Source organism: Corylus avellana, chromosome 2 (assembly GCF_965113065.1).
Source record: "Corylus avellana chromosome 2, dhCorAvel1.hap1.2, whole genome shotgun sequence".
Classification (NCBI taxonomy): Eukaryota; Viridiplantae; Streptophyta; class Magnoliopsida; order Fagales; family Betulaceae; genus Corylus; species Corylus avellana.
The window spans coordinates 42,922,925-42,942,865 of record NC_142491.1 but is presented as its reverse complement, the minus strand read 5'-3'; the positions used below and the strand labels follow the sequence as shown (position 1 = coordinate 42,942,865).

The 19,941-nt window shown below is 35.0% G+C and overlaps 2 protein-coding genes across 2 annotated transcripts; both read right to left on the bottom strand.

The window, feature by feature from the left end:
• Nucleotides 1-787: 787 nt before the first annotated feature.
• On the bottom strand, nucleotides 788-1,473 carry LOC132167475 (putative calcium-binding protein CML29). Its single transcript, XM_059578465.2, has one exon. It carries the CDS (start codon nucleotides 1,435-1,437, stop codon nucleotides 964-966), a length of 474 nt encoding a protein of 157 aa, XP_059434448.2. The 5' UTR covers nucleotides 1,438-1,473; the 3' UTR covers nucleotides 788-963.
• Nucleotides 1,474-7,466: 5,993 nt separating this feature from the next.
• Nucleotides 7,467-11,625, bottom strand: LOC132167094 (nitrate reductase [NAD(P)H]). The gene is made up of 4 exons (XM_059577989.2): nucleotides 10,537-11,625; nucleotides 10,300-10,440; nucleotides 9,647-9,879; nucleotides 7,467-8,997 (listed from the first exon to the last, which is right to left on the bottom strand). The coding sequence occupies exons 1-4, from the start codon at nucleotides 11,537-11,539 to the stop codon at nucleotides 7,672-7,674; spliced, it is 2,703 nt and encodes a 900-aa protein (XP_059433972.2). The 5' UTR covers nucleotides 11,540-11,625; the 3' UTR covers nucleotides 7,467-7,671.
• Nucleotides 11,626-19,941: the final 8,316 nt, after the last annotated feature.

The following is a 19,941-nucleotide window of genomic DNA, read 5'->3' as shown; positions in this document are numbered from 1 at the left end:
TTCCATTAGTGTAAGGAGTTAAATACCCATCTAGATTCATCAATTAGATGTCTATGCCGGCTCCAATTTCTTTCCTCTTTGTTTAATGCTTGCACCACTTTGAGAACACCACCTTCAATGACCACCCTAGTAAATCCCAGCTCTTGACCAAAATTTACAGCTCAAAGTGCTGCCATAGTTTCTACTATACTAGGTGCAATGATGTGAGACTTCATTTTTCAATTTAATCAATTTAGACAAGTTTCGGTTTTTTGTAAATCGAGACCTCCATTAAATATTATTTGTATGCTCATATCAGTTAGCTTTATTGGACATGTCATGGAGTTAATGTTGTATTTATTTCTTTTGGGTGAACTAGCATAGTTATTTAGTTTTGTTTTAGGCCCATATATAATAGGATGTGTCAATTTTTGCAGACACATGAGAAAGCATGTAGTCTCGCCTTATATATAAGTAGAGTTGGCCCATTAAGTTTCATTTAGTTAATATGTGAAATTAGAGTTGAGTTAATAGTTTCTCTACACGCATATAACACATGTTTTTTTTTTTTTTTTTTTTTTGTATCCAAGGCATCTATCGAAGAGACATTAGGTACATATTAAAAAACTAATGGAGGTCTCAATTTTTTAAATGCCTAAAGAACAAATCTAAAATTTATTAAATTAAAAACTAGGGTCTAATTTAAAGTAAAAAAATTTCCTAAGATTTACTTAATAAAAATAATAATACTAATAATAATAACAATGACGACAACAATAAAATCCCAGCAAAAGTTCTCGCACATTCATTTTGAAATAAAAGGATTCTGCATATATAGTTCCATGACGGGTATTTTATTACATCTATGTTTAGTCTATATAAAAAGTGGAAGAGCAGAGCACCCCAAGTGCTTGCGTTAATTCCTGTGTGATGCTTCGTTTGTTTTTTTAGGCCCATATAGCTATGATCACTTGCTTCAGGAATCTAGAGGAGGGAATTGATTATAAGTTTGAAATCCAGAAAGCTAACAGCTCCATCCCCATCTCCATCCATGGAAGCAACAATATTCTGGCAATCCTCCAGAGTCAACCCACACCCCATATTCCACATCGCCTCAAACAGCTCCTCCCCGCTCACAACACCATCCTCATCAACATTGAGAGCTTCAGCGGCCGCTTTAAGGAAAGTTGCAGAGGAACCAAGCTCCAAATCCTTTGTATTCATCTCCAAGAACTCCTCCATGCTCAGCAACCCATCTTTGTTGGTGTCTCCCTTCTGCATCATAGACCTCACCTCCTCTTCACTCGGGTTGTACCCCAGCGATCCCATGATGCCGCCGAGTTCGGCCGCCGTTATTGCACCGTCATTGTCGGCGTCGAAAGCTCTAAATGCTTCCACTAGTCTGCAGATATGGCTCAGCGTCTCGGTTTCTGCAGATACAGACCCGGCTTGAGCCATGGGAAGCTTAGAGATTGTGCAGAACTTGTCTTTGCACTACTCTAGCTATTGTCTATAAATAGTGAAGAAAAAGATGGCCGCCAATCAAAGCGATCATTCCTTTGTGTAGACATAAAGTGGAAAAAAGTAAAAGGCTAGGGATCTTATGCTCATGATAAGTTGTTCGTGGTTATCCTCTATCTATTGGAAGACAGATTATGCTGATTGCAACATGCAATGGAAGAGGCTGGAAAGATTTAGATTGGCCAAGCATGCATGTCATAGCAATTTTGCTCTTGCTTTCCGGCTCCCCTCTATTTTCTCTTATTATTATTTCTTTTTAATCAGCTATGGACTATAAATAAGGAAAAAATCAAAATTAGTGCATACATTTTCACCATATGGTAAAAACTGCCACATCATGTGGGGGGACAAGGATGGGGGACTAAGATAGACAGCCGGGTAAGAGTGGTTTGGCCACCACCTCCCATATGAGAGAGTGCCTCATAAGTGATATTAAATTTTGAGGATGACATACTCTTTTAGTGGTGTAGTCGGATTAGCCCGACGCCTCTTAGTTTTTTATTTTATTTTTATATGACTTGACAATATTGGTCATGTGGTTTTGTGTTGGCGGGTATGACATGCATGATGGGTCGGTTTGGCAAACGACGAGAGAATTTTCTCTGCACTATTCATTCCTGGGTTGAACAATTAATTATTTAAATGAAACGTTGATGGAAATATTGATTTGAAACACAAATAAAACTCAAAAGGAACTATTGTTGAAATCTGAGAAGTAAATTGAAATCGCAAAAAAACATAAAAACTAATTTTGATTTTTCCATAAAAACATTCCATTATTTTCGGAATTTCATCTTATGAGTTGACCCCAAAATTTTTTTATTTAAAAAAAAAAAAAAGTACCATTTGATTACAAAGGTAAAAGGACAAGTTGCAGATGACCTTTTTTTTTTTTTTTTTTTTTTTTTGTAGGGGGGTGGGGGGTGGATTTAATACAAAAAATCAATCTGGGTTGGGCTATTGCATGAAAAGCCCATTAAGAACGTCTTGTATCTCACTAACGAAAAACTGAAAAAGACATTATACAATATATCTTTAGGCAGCATGAGGCCCATCAATCAAGTGCATATTTTATCAGGCTGGTCTTAATGGGGAAAACTTTCATGTTTCAAGGCCTGAAGTCGATGAAGGAGGAAAAAAAAACATCATTCGAATCTTGCATGAGCCCAAGATGGTTGGTTTTTTTTTTTTTTTTTTTTTTTTTTTTTTTTCAGCCCGATTTTTGGGTAAATAGGACCGAAGCAAATTCCTGTGTATTGTTGTTGAATTTGATGTTAGCTTCTTCATATATATATATATATATATATATATATATATATATATATATATAAAGATTATTATTATTTTTTCCCTAAGTTTGTTTTAGCAAGAAAAGATTAACGTAATGGTGAAAAATAGCACTTTTCTAACATGAAGAACAAAAAAAACAAAAATTAAACAAGAAAAAGATTAAAGAACAAAATCCCAAAAATGACATGATCCACCTCAAACTTGGGTTATTTTGTTATCGTTATTTAGCCATCATTTTAATTAAATATTCTAATCTCAAAATTATGCTTAATTTTATAATAAATATTCCTTGAAAGACTTGCACTAAACTTTAATTTGGTGGGCCAAATTAAGTAAACTGCACCGAAACAACTTGCATTTTTGACATATTATTATTATTTAATAACTAGTTGTACCCACCTCCACTCCCCTGGACTTTGGAATTTATTTATTTATCTCTGGTTTGTCAATTCACTGGTTAGATTTATTTGTAAAGTAATAGTATTTAATTGGCCCAATAAGCTCAAAACATGTGGAGAAGTATTCTGGTGGAAAATTAAAGGAAATAAGATATAATCAAATAAGGCCTTGTTTGTTTGCTTGTTAATTTTGTTTGTTTCTCTCTTCTTCTTTTTTCCTCTCTCTCTAGCAGCATTTTTCTTGGGCATTTGCAACCATTCTAATTGGAAGACTCAAATCTGTAGCAGATCTTGAACAGGTTTACTACCATTTGAGTAGATTTCATCCAATATTTCGCAAGGTAGTGCAAAGTGTCATTGTTCAATGGAATGCACTGGTGAGCAATTGAAGATTATTGGTGCTACTAGCTACTATATATCATGTTTGGGACGAAAGATAAGTTAAAAAATGTAGAACAATCATGCCATAATTGATCAGATAATCGTTAATCCCAGATAAACATGTAAACAAATCGACTAGTTTTATAATTAGTTTAAATTTTGTCATTATTTATGCTCCTTTGTTTAATATATCTATTTATATATGTTTGTTTATATTCATTTATTTAGTGATAAATCGTAGTTGAGCCCTTTGATAAGTGTGGAACAGTCATGTCATAAGATAAATATGTCTCTAAATGATACCTATATCATCACTACTCTTTCACTAGAAGAATATTGTAACAAGTTTTGAATAGGTGTTTGAAAATTGAGTTGGTGGCCACTGGGCAGTCACTAGCTAGATTGAAAGATAAATGAGAGAAATGACTTGAAATTCTTCATTTTTTTTTTTTTCATTACCATTCAAGTAGATTTTAGAGCATTATTAAAGGTGCTATAACTTTTACGAAAAGTCTCTTATAAATTAATAATTATAGTTTACGTAACACTAATTAATTACTACGTACATGAGAAATGAGAAATCATTGCTATGTCAAAACATCTATAATTGAGATAATGTTCGTTTGGCACTTATTTTTATAAAATGTAGACCGATTCGTGAGTTTATATAGGAGTTTTATATAGTAAAAGCTATAGCACTCAAAATGTTAATTATTTTCGAATTTTATTTAATGCCATGATGGGTATGGATCATTCATGCCTTATGTCCCAGTGCTCATAAAAGAATGACCTATCCAAATAAAAAAGGGATGCATCATAATAAAGAATAGGTAATAACGACAAACACTGATCTTTTCATATTCTTCTACGACATCCTAACTTATATATATATATATATATATATATATGATTGGCTTGGCTTGGTTCCTGTGAGATGGGGATGATTAAGAAATGGATAAAAAAAGATAAAAGGGGCGGCCATGTTGCTGCGCGCGGGGAAACTAGAAAAGCTGCCTGCATATATATATGCTGCTGTATATATACATGACCTTTCCAAACAACAAGGGCCAAGGATTCTATCTTGCTCTTTGGCTCACCGTAAAAGCTGTGGACGCGGGTATCTCGGACGCGGCGGTCGATCAAAGAGCCTTTCCGTCTATTTGGTCCCCCGCATAAACCTGACCATGTGACTACGTGAGAGCATCGTATGCAATCGAGAGGAAGGGCAGATACAGAGGAGTATAGAATTTCACGATAATTTAAAGAGATTAATGAAAGACACATAGATTAGTTAAGGTGATTCCACCAATAATCTACATTCACACATATTAAAACTGTTTTGAGGAATACTATGTGTTTTTTTGTGTCTTTGTAGTCTTAAGTACTTGCCTTTATTTTTCTTACTTGGTTTTTAAAAAATAACATCTACCTAAGATTAAGTGAACACCAAGAGAACATGAGAAAAGCATTTAGCATTTCCACTAAGTTTTATAAGCTGTCTTTTCTTTTTCTTTTTCTTTTTTTTCTTTTTTTAATTAATTAATTAATTTTTTTTATATATTTGATTTGAATACAAGATTCTATTTATAGAATATTACACGTGATTTGAATAATATTTAAATACAAATAAATCTTTTAAATTAAAGTTAATAAATCTCTTAATTTATGGAATACAAATTGACGACATTAATCATAAATGACTACCGATGAATTACCCATCATATTTTGTACATCTCTTTACCTACTACATCATCCTTTCACATTCATTCTATTAAGCTGGTGTGACAATAATTATTGTAAAAAAAGAATTAAAAAAATAATATTATTACATCAACCCAATAAAATCTTTTCTCTACCCTAATTATGACACCATGTGCATATATATGATTTGTCTATTTGTGGAAGATTTAACTGCGTTAATTAGGCAAGGTTGAAAATGAATTCAAGTTGTCGGTAAACTGTTCACGACTAGACTGTGAGAAAACTCCAACTTTATTTGGTTGTACAAAACAAACAAGAAATAATTAAGAAAACTTAAAAAAATAAAATTAAGGAGATATTTGGTGCACTGCATTGGATGATTATCTGGAAATAAAAATGATCATTACTAAAAATATAAGAAGTTGAAATAAAATGATTGTTCATATTCATTCGTTTGATGGCAACACATGAATGACCAAATTTTCAAAGAGAAATATAATGATAAGCTTTTTACCAAATTTTCTTAAATACCATTACTTAAAAAAAATAACACAGAAATAGTGTCACCCTGACCAGCACACGGGTTTTCAGATTAAATTCCAACCATCTAATGGTCGCAGCCCTTAGATGGCATGTTGGGGGTGGTCGCACGGTCCCCAAAGCCCTCAAAGGTTTGGTTGAGGGTGGTCAGCCACCCAGGAGGGAGACCATATATAATGAAAATTAAATAATTTTTTAGAGAGATTATTTTTAGAGTTATTTTATTTATGATTTTATTAATACATGTTTGAGATAAGTAATGATTTAATATGATATCAAAGCTAGAGGTTATGAGTTCAAACCATGATTCTGTTAATTCACTCCCCCATTTAATTAAAATATTCTACGTAATATTGGGCATCACCTAGTTTGAGTTCACGCATAAAAGAAAATGTTTGAATATAAAAATAAATTCAATTCAATTCTTCTTATCAACTTAAATTTTTTAGACAAATAATAATTTAACCAATTTAACTCGGGGAATCATTTTTAAACCTCTTTATTATAAAAGTCAAGGCGCCTAGAGTCCTCCAAGAGTTGACCTTGAGCATATATATAGGGGGTGTTTGTTAAACACCCCAGCACTGTTCATTTTATAGGATATTGTTCATGGATAAAAAAAAAGAAAATAATAATAATAATAATTGGTATGGAAAAATGAAAAAGTGGTATTGGGAAGTAAAAAATTTTATTTTGTAGTGATTTTTTTATTTGAATAGTAATAAAAAGTAAATGATTAGATATAAAAAGTGAGTGATTTGATATAAAAGTAATAATATTTTTTTGGGAAAAAAAAGAAGTGAAATAGTATGGTGGATGTGGGGGAATGTGAGGGAGTTTAACAAACACTCCCATATATATGGGGAGTAATGCTATAAGTCTTCTTAGAGTCCTCATAGAGTCATTTCAAAAGTCACATTACATTGGGGATGATTCTAGGAAAATTTATAAGATTACTCGTTATATGGAGCTCATCACGAGTTCCAACATGCAGTTTTAAATCTCAAGTCGACTTGATTTATTTTCACTCATGGGATTATCTTCTATATATTCTTTGGAACAAATGAACAAAACAAAGAAAAATACATTGCTAACTATGATTTGCTAGTTCGGACAACCATTGCAAAAAGAATAAGAATTCAGTAATTAATTATTTTATATATTGGAGTTGACAATTATTAATTATTCACTCAAGAATATCCAAATCCGATCCCTTATGCATAGTATGCGCACTGAATTTTATTTTGTCTTTTTTTTTTAAAAGAAGATTTTTTTATTTTATTTTTTATTTTGTCTTGACTCATTGAAGGAAACCCCCTGTCTCTGTCACAACTATAACCTTCCAGCCGGGAGGGATGATTAATGACTCATGAAATTAAGTTCGTTTGAATTTTTTATTTATTTATATTTATATATATAGAGATCCATGCATATGCGTCATCATGAAGCATACATTCTCCTATTTAATTGAGTTAAATCCTCGTCAATTAAAGTGATGGATTCGTTCTTTTTATTTTATTTTATTTTCCTTATCTTCCATCTATTCAGGTGGATGACATATTGATATATTGGATGCTACGTAAATATGACAGCATCGAACGATCAAATAGATTCCCATGATACAAAAGATACTCAACAAGTATTGAGGCCAATTGCCAAACCATGAATATAGCCTTTACATATATATATTCTCTACATCAAACACCGTATGAGAACTGAGAACCTTTTTCTATCGGACAACTCCGACGACTTATTACATCGACCTTTTGAGTATACAGCGCCACGATTTCCGTCTCCGCTAAAAGCCAAGTTTCTAGTACAAGGGATTGCAGTATATACTTGTGATGAACGTTTCGACCCTCTAAAATAATAGCAATGAATTCTTGATATCATAATTCATCTTCTCTAAATTGGGCTGCACTGCGAACTGAATCATTGGCGGGGGTCCACACGCCAACGCCAAAGCATCGTCTGATCCTTCCGGGATGTGCTCCCGTAGAATACTCTCAGTGATGGATCCCACACTGTATTGCCACCCTTCCCTCACAGATTCTTGTACCACGTACCACACCTTAAAGTTCTCGTGCTTCTTAGCCCAATCATCAAGCTCCTCTCTCAGCAAAACATCGTCCTCAGTGCGATTCGCGTACACCACAAACATCTCTGTCTCATCCTCCGGGTCATTCAAAATGGCTTGAACCACTTGATAGATGGGTGTGATTCCGGTCCCACCGGCCAGCATGGCTAGCCTCTTGGCAAACTTGGGTTTGCCATGAACCAAAAAGTTGCCACGCCCTGTGTATTCCACGTGGCCTAATGGACCCTTCACGTCTATAACCGAACCAATTGGAAGCGAGTCCAGGTGTTGTGACATAAGCCCTCCATTGGGAAACCTCGGGTGAACATTTTTGAAGTAAATCTTAACTATTAGATCAAAATACCCAACTTTGTCAACGGAGCTCGATGGAGTGTAAGCCCGCATGCACAATTTGTGATCTATGGTCACGCACACAAATATATGCTTTCCAACCGGCAAGCCCAAGACTTGATCATCGGACAGTAATGCGAATCGGAAAAGCCGCACGTTATGGGATATTGTTTTTTTCTCCACAAGCTTGGCCTTGAATTTTGCACCAGGGATGAGAGCGGCGCTTCTCGTTAGAGGCGCGATTTCTTTGATTGAATCGAGGCGGGATATTGTGTTCGACGCACCATGCACTGTGCTATTGGGCGAGTCGGAAGAATAACCCGTCGTGATCAACTCGCCAATCCGATATTCCTCGAGCATTTTCTTGGCCTTGTCAGAGTGTATGGCGTCGAACTCTTCGGTACAGTCAATGCCGGCATTAATGAGAATGCTGTCGACGCCACCTGGGTGATCGTTGAGGAATCGAGTGCAATCGTAGATGTGGCCGTGGACGATGATCCAAGCCGATTCGGCTGAGTTGTGCCTTTTTACCTCGGACATTGAGTACATCTTTGAAGACGTGTTCATGAAAGGGGATGAGAGGCTCTTCTTGAGGGCATTATTTGCGTCGGACGATGTCTCGAGATACTTTTGCTTGGCCATCCATCCGCCGGACTGGTTTCCCGGTAGCGTTGGGTGCTCAAACACGATTCCAATCTCCCCCTTGTATGGCTTGCACACATTTGTTTTCACGCGGAACCAGCAGTTATTCATCATTCCCTATACAATATTTAATTCACCAATTTTTTCAACTCCACGACTGATTTACTTATAAATCATCTATGGTGTAATTAATCAGAAGAATTGTATATATATGATGTCGAACATGATTACACCAGCATTATTTAGGTTGATTTGATAGCATATTCACCTGAGAAGATAAAAAAATCATGGCGTTGAAATCAACAAAAATGAATGTGCCCAACTAACAGTCTATGTACGGAATTAAGTCTGATTTTTTTCTTTAGGCCAGGCTTCCAATAATGCAGCGATAGTGATATGTTGGTGTACTAGGCACAGAGATGAGAGATCCAATGTGAAGCAGCCAATGGCACCACACTTGCACAAAGCTAATATAGGACGGGACAAACGTCACAAACACCAAACCGCTGGACCTCAGGCCAAGCAAAAACAAGTGGACATATAGTTAACAAGTATAAGAAACTGATTGGTTCAAAAGCAAGGGCAAAAGGCATAGGCAAGGACATACAATTATTGGTGTTAATTCTAATTCATATTTGTATGTCGGATCCGTGTCGTGTCGAGACATGTGATAATCAAATTAATTAAACGGGTTAAATCTATCAATTATACTCTTTTAATATTGTATTAAATTCATATCGAATTTGCAGGTAACGGCTTTACTTACCATGACATTCCAAATGAGCTTCTCGGGCTGGGTGTTGAGGGCCTCATCCCAAGCTCGAACAGCAACCTCCTTGGTTGCAAGCAGGTCCAACACCTCCACCTCCAGTGACCAGAAGCACCAGCACCAATATTTGCCGTATTTGTTGGGCTTCTCCGGGTGGTCCAACGCGCACACGTGCCACTTCTCTCCACCATCCATAGTGACTTCAACACGTGTCACTTTCCTCCCACCTCCTGCATATACAACAAAACGATCATTATTTCAGATCTTTTGGATATTTTTGGAATTAAGCACATACAGTTCCAATCGAATGAGGGTTACCCACTCGGTTTTAAAAACCGAAATTATTGCAAATGAGACCAAACAGATAATCCCATTTTTTCAGTCACGTCTAATGTGAAACCGATCATTTAAAAACCTTCTAAGTTCCAATGAACTTGATGTAAGCCAAGCCTCCAAAGAAAGGCAGCTTTCTTTATTGAAAAAGAAAAGAGAAACAATATTTTATGGTGTACACAAATTTGTTCACACTATAGATGGAATCCATGTGAGCAAAATCAAGATGCACCCTCGTACATACTATATTGCTCCCAAATTTAAGAAATAAAACAAAGGGTGCGTGCGTTAACAATATTTTATACTTTGTAACTCACCAGAATATGCATAGCCCGTCAAAGTGTATGGCCTCTGCGTTGTCCACGAGTTTATCGGCAAGATCTCCTCGTGGCACGGCGTCGTTATCACAGAATTTATGTTCAGCTCATTGATGATATACTCAGGCTTGTACCACCAAGCTGCATTTAAAAAAGAAAAAAATAGCAAAACCATAGTAAATCAACCACTGTGATTTTTGGAGCAAAAGGTTAAAAGATCACATGCCAAAAGGGTACCTTCCGCGTTTGCTAGCTCAGCGTCAACGTGCGAGGGAAGTACTCTATTGTCATTATAGTGGTAGTAACTATCAGATTCTTGAGTTGTCACTATGATTCGCTTCAGCCATTTCACCATTCGCCCGCCGATGAACCCCGGAATGATCATCCGCACCGGGAACCCATGGTCCGGCGACAGACGCTCGCCGTTTTGCATGTACCCCAAGATGATGTCACGCGCAGGATCCATCGCGATCTCGTACTTAATACTGGTCCCGTACTTGGACCCACCGCCACCTGGCAAATCCTCAGCGCCCTCAAAGCACACGTTCAGGGCCCCACGACCACGGCTGAAGATCCCGCACCGCTTGAGCACATCGCGCAACAGTACGCCGCGCCACACCGACGTGGAGACTCCTGCGGACCCCCAGTTGAACCCGATGGTTTTCTTCACCATGTTCTGCTCTTTACGTCTGTTACCGGCGCAGACCAGCGTCACCGGGAACTCACGGCTCCGGAACTCGGTCATCAGCTTGTCCATGGTGAACCGGGCGGGTCGTTTTACGAGCCCGCAGACCTCAACGGTCCAGTCCTCCCACCTGCCCTTGGGAACCGGACCGTGGTTCCGCACGTAGTGGAGCGGGACCGGGGTGATGAACCCGTGTTGCATGAGCCGGGCCAGGGGCGGTTCCGAGTTGAAGGGATGCTTCCCTGTGAGGCGGACCATGGTAGCGTTGCGCTCGATCCAACTGTCGGCCGTGGCCTCATCTCGGGGGTCACGGATCGACGGCTCCAATTCACCGTTCCCTTTCTGTATCAACTCTATATAATCCTCCTCATTTTCGTCCTCGCTGGACGAATCTCCCCCCGTCACGACGATTTTCTGGGGACTCGACGGGATTTGACGGCCACAGTCCGGCGAGTCGGACCGGTGGCTGTTGGGAACGGGTTTGAAGGTGCGAACGTGGCCGTTGACGGCGGGTTCGAGATGAGTGAACCGACGGTTCTCCACTGAAGCCGCCATTGAAGACAAGTAGGGAGAAAACTAATGTATGAGTATATTGTATATTACTTTTCAATCAGACCCTTTACAGGCGCTATCACTTTCTGTGTGAGTTGCACTGGGCAAGAAAAATGAGGCGTTAACGGAGATATATATAGGCCTCGTGGGGCAGGAGACGTGTCAACACGAATACGAGGGCCCACAGACGATTACGTCATAATTTAAATAAATATCTACCGCTCATTTCATCTAATTTTTGGTAAAACCAAGTTTGTGCTTTAAATTTATAAATATATAAAATATAAATAAATAAATTTTGTTGCTGTCAGGCTTTTTTACTGTTTATACTTATGCCTGAAGGCTCTGAACCGCTCCGTAAGGAAAAACTGCTCAACCGGAAAATACGACAGAGACAAAGGTACGTGGTTTTTTTTTTTTTTAACATGTTCACGTAAGGGAAGGGGAGGATTCTAACTAGTGACCTTCATTTCATTAGGCGTGATTCACAGCCAATTAAGCTACCCCTTGAAGACGGTGCGTGGTTTGTTTTGACTTTTAGAAATGTCGGGTAGTAATAAATCTTTTATAGAGGGACGTGTGTCAAAATGACGTGTAATTTATTTTAATAAAAAAAAAAATTACAGATATCAACAAATAAGTTTTATATTATTTCGATATTTCATATTTTTAGTAAAAAGTTTGGAACTCATAATATTTCTCAAACTTTTGATGTAAATTGTTTTGAGAGCTTTTTTTTTTTTTTTTTTAATTAGTTAGAAAAATGTGTTTATGTGACAAGATAAAATTTATTTTTGTGTTATAATGAGTATTTTATGTTTTGAGTTGTTAGTTAATATTTTCGGTCCAAGAACAAAAGAGAATTTTTTTCAAACATGGCCTTAAATCTGTTTTGATTCTTTTTGGTTGTTTGGCTGCGCTTAGAAGACTTTGTCAACTAAAAAATATTTTTCGGTCAATTGAAAAAGTAACTATTTGTATTTCGTAAAATAATTTACTTTTTTTTTTTTAGATGCATGACCGGCTCAATGATAAGGCAAATTCAGCCTTCGCCTAAGAGCATTTATAATAAAAGAGTTAAATTTTTTTTAATGTAAAATATCTCCTCAAAACTCATTTTATCTAGTTTAATATGTAATATAATTTTTTTATTATATTAATATTTTAAATTTAAAAATGCCACATTCATAGAGGAAGTTTAAACCCTTACTTTGGTAGCGGTTGGCGGTGGTGGTTGGAGGTGACTGTCATTTCTCTTAAATGGGCTGGTGCATTCGATCAAGAAAGAGAGAGTTTCTCTTGAATGGGACTGCTTTGATTGTGTGTGGAATTGTCATTGGTTATTTGTGAAAAAAAGGCTGAGGTTTTGACTTTCTATCTAAGGGTATAAAATACCGACTTTACTCAAAAACCCTCTTTGTAAAGTTTTCTTAAATGCTAAATAAATTATAGTTAAAATTTTCTTGTGTGTTGATACAGCTAACCGACGCTAGTAAAGAGAACACATACCTTAAGGCTCTAACTAGGGTTTGTCACCTTTTTTATAAGACTTTTGTGGGTAAGGCAAGTAGGTTTGATATGACAAGCATTGAAGGTCAAGGATCCAACATGAAATGTGGTGGATTCTCATGAATGTCTTTCATTTTGGATATGCCAAAAAAGATAATTTATTTACAGAGTCGATCCTTCCTTTATAGAGCTAAGCCAAATAGGCAAAGCCATTAATAGGGAGATACTTCTCCTTCTATAGCCTCTCCACTATATATTTACTGGGTAAGTAACTAACAGTCAAGGGATCATCGATTCATTACCTTTGTGGTGAATCTTTGGTCCGTTGGGGGTCTATTGGTCAATAGACCCCTTGAGGGGCTATTCGTTAATTGGGGGTTTTATATTTTTTTTTAACATGTCCACACAAGAAAGGGATGAGAGATTTGAACTAATGACATTCGCTTCATAAGGCGTGGTCCCTTGCCAATTGAGTTACCCCTTGAGACAATTAAAGGTTCTATTGTTTAGTGATCCATTTGAAAGTTTCATGTTAGCGGGACACTCGGTCCATATTAATTTGTAAACACCTAGTTCTTATATATATCAGTTTATTATGCTAGTAGAAGGTATACTACAAACCACAAGAATAATTAAAAAAAAAAAAAAATTAAGATACAAGATTTAATTGTAATGATTTCACTACCAGTGCACCAATAAAAAGATTAATTATGTCGTGCTGGAGAGGCCCTACTATTCTAATATATATATCACATAACTCCCTATATATGTGAGGACCCCTTTTACTTACGTTTCAAGCCACCAATTTTTTAAACTATATATACTTATTTATAGGGCTCTATATCCCTCATAAACAGAATAATAAAATTGCATACTATCCCTTACAATAAATCATTTATAAAGTATTCAAGAAATTTTCACATATATATTATAGTAAAAGATATATAATATATATGTGAAAATTTCTTGACACCGATTTATTTTTATCCATCAACCGATTTATTATTATTTTAAAAAAAATTGTATATTTTTCGTCTATTCATATGCACAAAAAGTCACTTAATAATTATATATATGGATTAAATAAGACATTTAAGCGGTGGTAATAATATTATACTCCATAGAGGTATAGCCATTGTCTATATATATAAAGCCTTTGAGAGGCTTTTGAAGCTAGTAGGAAGTCCAATAAAGGATAACCAACTTTATTAAAAGTTAAAGAGAAAAGGGTGTGACGAACGGGAAGAGTTCAGAGATTAAAGGAAGGAAGGAAGGAAGAACAACTGCGTTAAAAAAATTTCTACAATAAATATTCTATCTCTATTTCCTTTTTTTTATTAGTATGATTTATCAATATTGGTTATCATTAATGATATTCTAGATAATGAATATGGCCGGGGACATGTTCCTTCAAAATACTAGCTAGGAAAATAATTATATATATATATATTTTGTATGAATTCTCAAGAAATTTCCTTCTGCATTAATTAGTAAAACATAAGGAACAAGACTGATCATCTCAACTCATATTTATAAAGGTTATAGAACTAGCTACTTGTAGAGCAACATTTATGAAGAAAAAAAGGGAAAAATATGAGAGAAATTCAATATGCCTATTCTTGCATTGGTAAATGGCATTAATTTGTTAGTTTTTGCTCTTCTTTGTTCTTTTTATTATATTTTTTAAGACCGTTAAAGTCTTAAAACTACTATCAGTTGAGTTTGCAAGAAAATTATAGTAAAAATTGTAGTATCACAAACATTTTAGTGAACTCAATTAGGTGGAAAAATCTCTCTTAAAACTACCCAAACCGGATATAAACAACATTAAATAACATGTTAGTCCCCTCTGTCTCAAATTGCTTGTCCATCTTAGAAAATTCAAGGACATCATTTCATATGTTTGTCTTTGAAGTACTCTAAGAATAAAACAATTTAAAAATTATTATCATTAATTTAAACTCAAATAGAAAATTAAGGAGTAATGACTTTTCAAGGGTAAATTAAATTAGGAAAGTTATTAGAATTGTGTCCATTTAAGTTTTCAAAGTGAATGATATTTTGAGAAATAGAGTAACAAACAATAATAGGAAAATTGGAAAAACACTAAAAATGCAAGAATATGGATTTGGGTATGGAAGCTGGGTGGAACTTGGATGTTATGTTTTTTAATTTGCTTAATTCTTAGATATGCATAGAGAAGTAAATAATCTTTTATAATTACTCAACATTTTCATACACCAACAGCTTATTTGTTTCTAAATACTGAATGGTTGGTGGGATTTTTTTTTCAAAAAAATTCTTAATATATATATTTTTTTAGATAGCAGCATATATATATATAATGAATTAGTATAGTAATTTCATGTAAATTCTAGGTTTTCTATAACTCTTGTCCCTCATTTTTCCCTTATCTTATCCCTTGTCATTTTAAAATTCATTTGTTACAAAATAATTTAAATACTGTACGTTATGTGTTTTTAGTATTTCAGATGGTTATGAATATGATGAATTATAGTGGTATTAAAATTGTTACAGAATTTGGACAAGTTTGGGGCAAAAAAATTTAAAATCTAGATGGATTTGGAACATGGTTTTGGTATGTATTTTTAATTGATTTTGGTTTAGAGAGCTGGGGCAGGCTTCTTCCGTATGTCCTAAATGTGATTCCTAATTAATTAAACACATCGCAGTCACTATATATATAGAAGCCATTGTTATATAGCAGTATTTTGGGAATTTCCTTAATAAGTCAGTACAAGTAGGGTTTAGGGTTTTTCTACATATATATATATATATGATGTAACCCTGAATCATTAAGAGTAAAAAATAAAACCGCCTCTTTGTGAATGTAGGCAAATTACCGAACCACGTAAATCTATGTGTCTCTCTCTTTTCGATTCTATATTGTTCATCAATTATTGTGCACGGTAACAATGATGTCGATAAGCATTTTAAAATTCAATCAAATTGAATTGTTTTTTTTATAAAAGTATATGTAAAAGTATACTTTAAAGTATAAAAATATATTTTCCAGAACATTTTGGTTTTGTATGGTAAATTTATTTATCTATTGAATATTTACCTACGTACGTACATGTATTTTATTGATTATGGACTGTTTTTCTTAATATGATTGGCTATCCAAATTGCACGAGATTCTTATTCCATATCTCATCACAAAATACAGTGTTGCACAAGCTAGAACCACAACAAAAGTCATTATATATCCACTCATTTATTTTTATTTTTTTGTAAGAATATATCCACTCATTTGGTCATATATATTCTTCCACACTAAAATAATTATCCACTCAAACGAACAAATATATATTCTTCATAAATCATGGTCCTCATGGAGTACACCATACGAATATAGGCGCCAGTCAAATTCAACATAAATCTTAAACCATTTGTCAATCAAACACCAATTATCTTCTTATATTTCCAAATGAAAGAAATTTTGATATCACAAAGGAAATGTCAAACTTATTACTAACATTTCCAGCCAATTGAGGAAATGGGTGCTGTGTCCCTCTACACGAGGAGCTTGAAAGGGTTATTCGACCCTATGCGTGTGGCGACTAGTCTTAAAATGGTTATTATAACTTTTCTTTTACATTTTATTTATTTAATTAATTTTTTTTTCTATTCAAAAAGGTAGACGGGGAGATTAATACTGCACAGGAGGGGCTTAGACAATGAAAAATACAAACGTTTTTTCAAAATTCGATTGAGCTATAGCTTGACTCAGACCCATCAAGACATTAGTGGAATCCAAGATGGCCAATACTAATATGATTGAGAATTTTCATTTCAAGAGTCGAACTCTTACCCTAGTATATGTCCAACTACTTTAGAGATTTCTTTGAAACCACTTAATCACTATCATTGATGATAAAAGGGTTATAACTTATAAGAGCTACGGTGTAGGCAAGCGAGAAGTTGAGCTGGTAGAGTGAGGAATCAGTTGTTATCAGGAACTGCATCTTGACAAGAGTGCACTCAGATTTTCTTGATGGTTATTTGTGTTGTGAACCGGCGGACCTTCTTGACTCTTCAATAATCCCCCAATTCGCTTAATTAAACAATTGGATTAATAGTTGATCATGGAAATTTTGTCTATAGAGCCGTAAGTGACCAACCCTCCAACTCCCTTAAGCAATCATGCAAATAGTCGCTTGTGGAAATTATGACCGTAGGGCCATGCTTTGTCTTATCTATAAATTTGCAGTCTCCACCATTAATTTTTGTACAAAAAATTTCCACTAATTTTTTTGGCTGCACGCAAAGAAACTTGTAACAAAGAAAAAGTCAAAGTTATTAGCACTATTTCTAGTCAATTGTGAGCTCAAAAGGGTTATTAGGGGCTTAGAGGCATGAATGTGGCGACTAGTGTCAGAAAAGATAATAAGTAGAGATAGATATTTAGTGTAATGAAAGATTCTCATGATTTGCATTATGGAGATCGAGAATTAGGTGGACAAGAAAAGTAGAAGCAGACAAGCAATATGGTAAAAGGGAGGGGAGGGGAGGGGAGGGGAGTTGAGTGAGTCAAGGAGGGAGATGTGAAGTGGCGCATGGGAGCCCCAACGGTCAATCAACAAAGCTAGGTAAGAGAGGAAGAGATGGGTTAGTGGCTCAGGGGGTGGGTAATCCAAAAGAGAACAAATGGATGGGGGTGGGGGTAGGGGTGCATTGGCCCTTGGGTGAAGCTAGAGCCACCTTCTCATGTTGTTGGGATTTGGTCCATCTCCCTCTCTGTCTTCGACCGTCGATTGGGACAAAATCATCCCAAAACTTGAATATGGTCCACACATTGAGGGGCACTTTCTGAGACCTTCCACTTACACTCGGAAACTAAAAATCTCTTTTTCTTCTCAAAATAAACGAATTAATATATTCTTGAAAATAAAATAAATATAATATTTTATAGGTCTATAAACATACATGGTTCAATTCTTTTCTTTTAAAAAAATAAAAAATAAAAATAAAGGTTTTTCTTTTATCTAGATGCTAAAGATTCTCAAGACCACCAAGTACGATAGCATATTTAGGATTGTATTTAAGAAATTAAGCTTTTAAATCAAAAAATGGTTTTTGGCTAAAGCTTCATTTTTAAATTTTTATTAAAAGTGCGTTTTTGTCATTTTTAGACTTTTTGAATCTTTAAACGCACTTTTAATTTTTTTTATCAAACATGTATTTTTTTTTTCATTTTTTTTTTCAAACAAACTTTTTGAATAATAAACGCAATTTTAAACTCCTCAAACACACTATCAAACCGGCCCTAAATGTCTATCTAACTGCGATTGGTTTCAGAGACGAAATATAGATTTAGATTTCAAATCCCAAGCAACCTTTTCCTCCTTTTCCACTACTTTCTAAATTTTGTCTTTTTTTTTTTTTTTTTATTGGTCGTCATTTCCCTTGGGTTCATACCTTTTCCTCCTTTTCCACTACTTTTTAAATTGTCTATTTTTTTTTTTTGGGTCGTCATTTCCCTTGGGTTCATAAGGTGTTATGCTTTTGGTAGAGCCAAATTTGAGATATAGGCGATAAAATCGGCTAGCGTAATATGGCATAAGTTTAAGACACCTATTCTTTTGTTTTAAAGGGTAATTCAATTAGTTAGGGATCACAACTTATAAAGCGGTGATCAATAATTTGAATCTTTCTCCTCTTCCTCTTACGTGGATATGTCAAATAAAAAAAAATAATAATAATAAAAAAAAAATGTACTCTTTCGTGTTTCATTAGTTTGAGAGCGTGATCAAATTTCAATGAGACAACCTATGAAAATGGGGTACTTGATACCTAAGTGAAGCTATCACAAAAATGAAAAAAGCTATCATATCTAGAGCTATGGACGTTACTATAAAAGCGTGGTTAATTGTTATGTTTTTGTTGAAGTCCAATTTAAAGTATGGGTGCTAGATTAGGTTAACTTAGTATATATAGGAAGTTTAACAAACCTAACTTTCCGCGTTCAATCAACTTTTTGAACTTTTAAAGCATTGATTAGTTACTTAACATTAAGATATTGTATATGTTATATAATTTAAAAGGACATTTTTTTTTCCCCCCTTTAAATCTCCACTTGTGATTTCGGAGAGAAAAAAAATCTCATCTTGCAGTATAGGCGAATCCAATCTTTAAGTCTCATATTAGTGAAAATAAAAAACTATAAATTAATTTAATTAACACATATAATATTATTCGGTGTAGAGTTGGTCCTAGAGGGCCATTTTTTATAACTTTATTCTGGATTCAGATCCCGTTCGGCCCTGTTGCACGGAATCCCGTCGATTCTCCGTTATCTCTCTTGTTCTTTTCGGAGTCCAACGATTCCTCTCTCTCTCTCTCTCTCTCTCTCTATGTATATATATAATCAAGGAACCTGATTCTATGTGCGTCCACGGCATGAAACTTTAGGAATCCCTTCACACTTGCACTTAATAAACAGAAATTGAGGGTCTTTTTTTATTTTTTTATTTTTAATTGTTCATTGGTGTTGGTGGACCACTTACCCAGATAATGTATTACTCCTATGTTATGAATAAAGTAATTAAAAAAATATATATATATATATATATATATATATATATAGAGAGAGAGAGAGAGAGAGAGAGAGAGAAAGAGAGAGGGAGAGAGAGATACTCCTCTCTTTCTCCTTTGTTTTTCTCCTCTCTGGTCGTCTGATTGGCAGACAGGATGACTAATTTAATAAGGAGACAAATTTATTTTTTTGAAGAGGTAATAAGATGGATGATTGCACTTTTTGATGAGCAATTTCTTGACTGTAATCCACAAGTCTCAAATTCCTTTTCTGCATTCCTCCAAATATGTCTAAATCTCATTTTATTCTAAAGGGTGTTTGATAATGGATTGTGTAG